The 8,608-nt window shown below is 45.3% G+C and overlaps 1 protein-coding gene across 1 annotated transcript in view; it reads left to right on the forward strand.

Annotated features, from left to right (window-relative positions):
• The first annotated feature begins 2,121 nt into the window (after window positions 1-2,121).
• arl13b (ADP-ribosylation factor-like 13b) overlaps window positions 2,122-8,608 on the forward strand; it is a 10,540-nt gene continuing 4,053 nt past the window's right edge. Inside the window, 5 exon segments of the mRNA XM_084453284.1 lie at window positions 2,122-2,253; window positions 6,445-6,515; window positions 6,773-7,022; window positions 7,890-7,995; window positions 8,584-8,608. The exon segment at window positions 8,584-8,608 is cut by the window's right edge and continues 178 nt beyond it. Of these exon segments, the coding sequence (XP_084309410.1) occupies window positions 2,195-2,253; window positions 6,445-6,515; window positions 6,773-7,022; window positions 7,890-7,995; window positions 8,584-8,608 (511 nt within the window). The 5' untranslated portion in view covers window positions 2,122-2,194.

Genomic DNA, 8,608 nt, shown 5'->3' on the forward strand with positions numbered 1-8,608 from the left:
ACCATCCACCCCCCCCCCCCCCCCAACTCTACCCCCACCCCCCCACAAACATTCCTCCAGAGGAGACTGAGGCTGTCCTTGCCCCGTCTGGAACCCGCTATATTGGGATTGCTTCTCAGAAACTGACAGAACACGATTAAAGAAACGTCTCCCACGGCCTTCCTAAGTCTAGTGTATACGCAATGTCCAGGTCTATTAACAAAGGTCTAAAAAAAAAAAAAAAAAAAAGAAGAAATCTCAAGCAGTTATGAGGACAGTTAATGTTAATTAATTGTAGTTGGTTGTTTTATTTTGTGTTTTTTTTTGTTTTGTTTTTAAACTCTGGATGGAAGAAGTGCCTGGAGTCAACCTGCTGGAGTCAACCTGCTACTTCCATTGTCTGTGGTCCAGAGGGGGTGTGGAGGGATACAGGCTTTGCTGTGACTCTTGGGGAGCTGAGAGAGCGCATTTTAAATGGAGGCTTTAGTTTTGACTGTATCGCAGGGATGCAGCGGTCGGCACGAACACCCTTACAAATCTGTCGTCGTAACACACAAATATGGTTTGATGGTCCTCGCTTTTTTGCTTTTGCACACAGTTTTGTATATCCATTTGCACTCCATTTTCATATGTTCTGTTCATTTTTACATTTTGGATTGAATTTATTGTTCACTATTGTTTGTTTTGGATTGTTTGGATTACACACTGAAGGAGCAGTGGAGATTCCGCATTGTTTACTCACTGTAGACAAGGGCCTTTTCTCTGGACCCAGTGTTCATTGAGATTTATACTCAACGATGCAAGTAAAATGCCTCTTAGCCATGACTTTCCTGTGATAAATCAGTTGTATACATGTATTTAATCATATCTTCCCAGGGAACCATAATGGTTTGCAGTGAACTTTTTATCCTTGACCATTACATAAAATATTACATATTGTTGTATGAATATGTCTTCACATTTTTGAGAGAACACGATTGGACTCTTGGAATCATCACACGGTCACGATTCGCTGTCGGGGATATGTTGTCAAGTTTAATGTGAAATGGGCTGTCGGCCTCAGCCTTCATGTAAAGAATACATCTTAAATGATCTTTCAGATTTCAAAGAGAAAAAGAGATGAGGAGGTTAACCATCGGTGTCAGAGTGCATACTGAACTGTGAACTGTTTCATTGATGAACAGGGGCAGCGTTTAATTTATTATATCCTGTTTTCTACTTTTGCTCATGTAAATATTTGAAGAGTTTTGAATCACATTATCTGGGTGTTGGAAACGGGTTTATATAGTTGAATAAAACATTTGAAATGGGAACGTGTCTATCCTTCTGATTCAGAATCTGTAGTTTACAACATAGAAGCAAATTCCTAATATCAATGGTGCATAACATTGAGACAACATTGGGGTGATGAGATGGGGCAGTGCAAAGACAGCACAGTGCAAAAATATGAATACCAAAAACAATACAAAATGGAGAGCAGTTAGTGTATATACAGTGAAGTTATATAATATTTACATATAACAAATGGATGCATGGTTATCAAGAAACATTAAATGTAACTGTAACATGATGACGACTACAGACTTGTGATTGTACTACCAACAGCACGGCCCTGTAGTTCATGTTTTGGTCGCAGGAGGCGCTGTCGCGAACGGTCAGTAAAAACGTGAAGCGTAGTGACGTAAGCACGTCCGCAGCCATAGCAGCCAAATCTAGAGCATCAACAAAGCTGGCCCAGTCTGCCAGCTAGCATAGCATCTCTCTGCTCCACGAAGACACGGAGCTATGGCAGAGAAGTAGATTATATACACACATTTGGAAGCAGGATATATCGATTGGAAGCTATTAGTCTAGCAAATCAACAAGTCTAGTCTCGCGAGAACTAGCTAGTGAACCGTTATAGCTAGCAGAACAGAGGAGCTAGTGTTAGCTAGCTAACGTAGCTCGCTATCTCTGGCATTGCATCCATTCCCTAGCAAACTAAGAGTAGTTTGAGTTCAGTCAAAGATATTCAGACCTAACTTTAACATATAACAGCGGACAATGCTAAGCACCACAAGTCTCGCGATAATTGGCACAACTAACTTAACTAGCCAATAGCTTCATTCAATTCATATTCATTACATGTGTATTGTTGTAGTGTATTGGCTGATAGTTAGTTAATAATAGTTGGCTACATGAACCGTTTTATTCCATAATCTGGCTTCGGACTGCGATGTTCAGTCTCATGGCGAACTGCTGCAACTGGATGAAGCGCTGGCGAGAGCCTGCAAGGTTAGTGGGAGTTACTACTATTACTACTGGGTTAGTGGGGAATTACTACTATTACTACTGGGTTAGTGGGGAATTACTACTATTACTACTGGGTTAGTGGGGAATTACTACTATTACTACTGGGTTAGTGGGGAATTACCACTGGGTTAGTTGGGAATTACTACTGGGTTAGTGGGGAGTTACTACTGGGTTAGTTGGGAATTACTACTGGGTTAGTGGGGAGTTACTACTGGGTTAGTTGGGAATTACTACTGGGTTAGTGGGGAGTTACTACTGGGTTAGTTGGGAATTACTACTGGGTTAGTGGGGAGTTACTACTGGGTTAGTTGGGAATTACTACTGGGTTAGTGGGGAGTTACTACTGGGTTAGTGGGGAATTACTACTGGGTTAGTTGGGAATTACTACTGGGTTAGTGGGGAGTTACTACTGGGTTAGTTGGGAATTACTACTGGGTTAGTGGGGAGTTACTACTGGGTTAGTTGGGAATTACTACTGGGTTAGTTGGGAATTACTACTGGGTTAGTGGGGAGTTACTACTGGGTTAGTGGGGAATTACTACTGGGTTAGTTGGGATTTACTACTGGGTTAGTGGGGAGTTACTACTGGGTTAGTTGGGAATTACTACTGGGTTAGTGGGGAGTTACTACTGGGTTAGTTGGGAATTACTACTGGGTTAGTGGGGAATTACTACTGGGTTAGTTTGGAATTACTACTGGGTTAGTGGGGAATTTCTTCTGGGTTAGTTGGGAATTACTACTGGGTTAGTTGGGAATTACTACTGGGTTAGTTGGGAGTTACTACTGGGTTAGTTGGGAGTTACTACTGGGTTAGTGGGGGATTACTACTGGGTTAGTGGGGGATTACTACTGGGTTAGTTGGGAATTACTACTGGGTTAGTTTGGAATTACTACTGGGTTAGTTTGGAATTACTACTGGGTTAGTTGGGAATTACTACTGGGTTAGTGGGGAATTTCTTCTGGGTTAGTGGGGAATTACTACTGGGTTAGTTGGGAATTACTACTGGGTTAGTTGGGAGTTACTACTGGGTTAGTTGGGAGTTACTACTGGGTTAGTGGGGGATTACTACTGGGTTAGTTGGGAATTACTACTGGGTTAGTTAGGAATTACTACTGGGTTAGTTGGGAATTACTACTGGGTTAGTTGGGAATTACTACTGGGTTAGTTGGGAATTACTACTGGGTTAGTTGGGAATTACTACTGGGTTAGTGGGGAATTTCTTCTGGGTTAGTTGGGAATTACTACTGGGTTAGTTGGGAATTACTACTGGGTTAGTTGGGAGTTACTACTGGGTTAGTTGGGAGTTACTACTGGGTTAGTGGGGGATTACTACTGGGTTAGTTGGGAATTACTACTGGGTTAGTTAGGAATTACTACTGGGTTAGTTGGGAGTTACTACTGGGTTAGTTGGGAATTACTACTGGGTTAGTTGGGAATTACTACTGGGTTAGTTGGGAGTTACTACTGGGTTAGTTGGGAATTACTACTGGGTTAGTGGGGAATTACTACTGGGTTAGTTGGGAGTTACTACTGGGTTAGTGGGGAATTACTACTGGGTTAGTGGGGAGTTACTACTGGGTTAGTTGGGAGTTACTACTGGGTTAGTTGGGAATTACTACTGGGTTAGTTGGGAAGTACTACTGGGTTAGTTGGGAATTACTACTGGGTTAGTTGGGAATTACTACTGTAGTTATGGTGCGTTCGTTTGTGGTCGGAGGTGGCAAGTCGCAAGTGGCAAAATACCTACCTCCGACCTGTGTGCATTCGAGCTATATACCATTATATCACAGTTACCTAGTTATATCTATATACCATTATATCACAGTTACCTAGTTATATCTATATACCATTATATCACAGTTACCTAGTTATATCTAGTGCATTCGAGCAACTGGGGGCTGAGAAACATATCCGAATTTGCGTCGAGGAAGTGCGAGTTCATGCGGTGTTTTATTTAATCATTCAAGTCGCAATTTGCCACCTCCCAGTTATAAACGAACGCACCATAGTTATTACAATAATGCATTGTTCAATAATTGAGTCATGGCTACCATGACTACCATGCCTAGATTTAATTTCTGACACGGAGGTGGACATGCAAGCAGTTGATGTAGCCTACTGTCCGGATGGCAACTCTCTACTACAGCTGTTATTCCATCCATATGGTTTTGAGATTAGCATTATGCTTTATCTGCAATCCACTTGGGATTGTGTTCAATGCTTTGCCTAGTATGCTGAGATTGGTGGTGACGTCAGGGAGTGGAAGTTGTGCGGGTTTTCCCGAGCCAGGGTTATTGTCAGCGCGTGTGTGTGTGTGTCCATTCTCTCTCCATTCAGACCCAGGGCCACAGGTTGAAGTGATACTATCAAAGACGGTATTATGAAACTAGTGGCACCACGTGGGTCACCGTCGGACCGTTATCCTCTCGCCCATCTAATCCTCTGCTAATTCTGGAGGCCTTAGAGGGTGGGGGGAGGATATGTTGGACTCGGTGTGCGCATGCGTGTGTGTATGCATTCCTTGTGTTCCGGTTGTGGGCTGAGGTGAGAGGCGTGTGTGTGTGTGCTGGACGTCGGTCCCTCCAGGGGACAGACAGGACAGGGGGGGTCTGCCTGGACAGTCCAGTTGTCTCCGGGTCTCGTCGAAGGCGTGAAGGCCTCCTGGCTCCGGAGGACGCTGGATAGTAGTGGGCTTGACGACCTGGAGGCACAAATCTGCCATAGTTAAGTACCTGCAGATGGAGGCGAGACTAGTGTGTGTGTGTGTGTGTGTGTGTGTGTGTTTGTGTGTGCGTGTGTGTGTGTGTGTGTTGTGAGTGTCTGTACGCCCACAAGTGTATTTTAGCGAGTGAGTGACTTAGGCTACATACTGTAGGCCTACCTTCACGACACGGTCACATGAGGACATGGTAGGATTCAGGTCAGGCCTGTGATCTGTAAAATTCCATGTTTATAAAGGCCCGCTGTGTGCCTCGGATGGGCCCAGTCCAGACTCATATTTGGCGAGCTGGCAGGATACTGCTCCGTTGTCGTCATATTTCAGTCTTACATAGGCCTACTTTAAACTCATAATCATAGCTTGGCTGAGAAACGGTATTGAAGGACAGGAGGGAAACAGAGACGTCCAACTCACCGTTCGTGACAGAGACTAAATTAAGCTCTGTTACGTCAATGAGGGAGCTGGAAGTCTCTGCACAGACTCAAATATTACTTTGAATCTCTGCTCTCCGCATACTACATAATAGAGTCTGTGCCATTTCGCCGCCCAAGCTGGTGTTCTGAGGGCGTATCGATGGGTTAAAATTGAGAGAGTGACAGGTCGTAGCAGCAAATGAGAGACGCTACCCCAGGTTGGATGGGCGGGGCATATCTATGGGTGAGAGCGCCTGATCGCGGAAGTCATTACTGATTGGTGTCGCTGGGATTCCGGTCCTACCAATGAATTGGCAGGATTTGAAAAACCGATTTTTGCAGGAAGTGTCCCAGACCCATAGAGAGATCTGCAGCATGCAGTAACGTACAGTAGATAGCGTAGCTTATGTAGTGGATCAGCGAAATAATTCTCATAGGTCTGGGACACTTCACGCAAAAATCTTGTCTTCTAGAGTGTGTGTGTGTGTGTTTTGGCTACATGGTCAGATAGATTATGAAGAGCTTACTGCTGATCCAGCAAATTGCATGTGGTTGATGCCTAAGCCAGGGCGAACATAGGGGACTTCACAACACCATGTTTGGGAATTTGCTCCGTAAAGATACTGTTCATTCAGCGGATGCTGATTTATCCAAAGCAACTTACAATGTTTTTGGAGCTTGTGTTGGGGATAAGTGCCTTGCCCAAGGGGCACAATGGTAGGCAATTGTGCCAATGCTTGTCAAGAAGCCTGGTCTTCAAGCAGCCTGGTCTTGAACCAGCGACCGGTCACAAGACTAGCGTTCACCTAGTCAAACTGCTCATGCTCTAACCACCGGGCTACCTAATCAATCAATCAATCAATCAATCAATCAATCAATCAATCAAAGCTTTATTTGTATAGAGCATTTCATACCCAGAGGCAACACAATGCGCTTTACAGAGAACAAGGGAGGTGGGCTAGACTGACCTAGAGCTACCGTAGCTGCTGTACATCGATTGAAGACTGATTGAATTTCGACGTCTCTCTTTGGGTTTGCAGGAAAGTGACACTGGTGATGGTCGGCCTGGACAACGCGGGGAAAACCGCCACCGTCCGCGGGATCCAAGGAGGTGAGGTCTTCCCGGAGGGTGGAATTCCCAGATTTACGTCGTATACCGCAGATTCTGGAACGTCGCTTCTTGAATCACTTCACTGATTCAGGTTAACTTATGCTGTGCTACTCTCAGAGATGAAATGAGGTGCGTGTGTGTGCGTGTGTGTGCGTGTGTGCGTGTGTGCGTGTGTGCGTGTGTGTGTGTGTGTGTGTGTGTGTGTGTATGTGTGTGTGTGTGTGTGTGTGTGCGCGTGTGTGTCCTCCCAATCCCAGAGAGCCCCCAGGACGTGGCTCCCACCGTGGGCTTCTCCAAGGTGGACCTGAAGCAGGGCAAGTTCGAGGTGACCATCTTCGACCTGGGCGGGGGCAAGAGGATCCGGGGCATCTGGAAGAACTACTACTCCGAGTCGTACGGCGTGGTGTTTGTGGTGGACTCCAGCGACGTGCAGCGGATCCAGGAGACCCGGGAGGCCATGGCCGAGGTCCTCAGGCACCCGCGCATCGCCGGGAAGCCCGTCCTCGTGTAAGCGCCCGCTCCCGCGCTGTAGAGCACCTAAGAGGAAGCAGGAATCACTCAATCAATCAATCAATCAATCAATCAATCAATCAATCAAAGCTTTATTTGTATAGCGCATTTCATACCCAGAGGCAACACAATGTGCTTTAAGGAACAGAAAACCCCCAATGGACCTTAAATCAGAAGAAATATGAACGGTAGTGAACGGCGTGAGAAAAATAATTTCTTTATCCCGATTCGATTGTGCCATGATCATCACATAGGATATTTGTCAATTTAAAACATAAATTTTACTCATGGCTGTTGACTCACAAGTTAGCTAATATTAGCTATTAGCTAGCTGACATCACACTCGCTTAACACTCACCAAAACCTTGTAAAGCCGATCTCTCATGCCAGCTCTTACAGAACTGACTAACTCTCCTTTCACATTCCTGCAGCTCTCAACATGGCCGGACTAATAGTGATTTTCACCTCTGTTAATTTTAAACTAGTTCTGGAATAACTGCTTTACAATATTACGATAAACTGTGACTTTCTTGACTTGCAAAATTATGTTTTAAATTGACAAACATCATATGCGTAGGTCATGGCACAATTCAAAAGGGATGAAGAACTTATTTGTTTATCTCCATTGACCAGCGTACATATTTATTCTGAAACAAGGTCCCATGGGACGGCTCTTCCTGCTTCCACGTAGGCTCTCTCTCTTCGGGAATCCAAAGCAGAGCTCCAACCACTTAACGGCAGCATGTGGTCGTGAAGCGTCCCTCTGTTCCACCCTCTCTACAGCAACACATGTTGCTGTCAGTCCACTCGTTGCCACGACGACGTCTTGACATCGCTCCCTCTCCTCTCCCTATTGGCTCACAGGCTGGCTAACAAGCAGGACCGGGAAGGAGCATTGGCCGAGGCGGACATCATTGAGAACCTCTCGTTAGAGAAGCTTGTTAACGAGAACAAGTGCCTCTGTCAGATTGTGAGTGTTTTTTTCCGGCCCTCAATGCTGTCAACACCGTTTCACTGCAGGAGCTCATTTAAAACATCTACACAATCTGGTCCTGTGTTATTGAGAGGGCTGTAGTGAGTCGGGTTGATTTACTGGGAAGAGACGGTCAGTTCAAACTGTGGTTCTGACTTCATAGCCTGTCTCCAGGTTCTGGAGGTTGCACTTTTTGTCACCTGCACCTTATGTGAAGCACTCTGTGTATTCGTGCTGAGAGGGGTGCTATACAAATACACTTTTACTTACTTACTTACTTCTGCTAGCTTTGACACATTGCAATGTTGCTGATACTGATATACGGGTTTGCTGGAACTGACCAATGGAAATGTTTCCCTAAGAACACAGAAATATCGTTTTCAAAATAGTTTGGAAAAATATGTGTGGCGTTGTGTTATCCGTGCCTGACCACCAGCCGTGTGTGTGTATGTGTGTGTGCGTATGTGTGTGTGTGTGTGTATGTGTGTGTGTGTGTGTGTGTGTGTGCGTGCGTGTGTGTGTGTGTGTGCGTGTGTGTGTGTGCGCGTGCGTGTGTGTGCGTGTGTGTGTGTGTTTTGTTCCCAGGAGCCGTGCTCTGCGGTGCTGGGCT

This window comes from Borostomias antarcticus (assembly GCF_949987555.1).
Source record: "Borostomias antarcticus genome assembly, chromosome: 19".
Classification (NCBI taxonomy): domain Eukaryota; kingdom Metazoa; phylum Chordata; class Actinopteri; order Stomiiformes; family Stomiidae; genus Borostomias; species Borostomias antarcticus.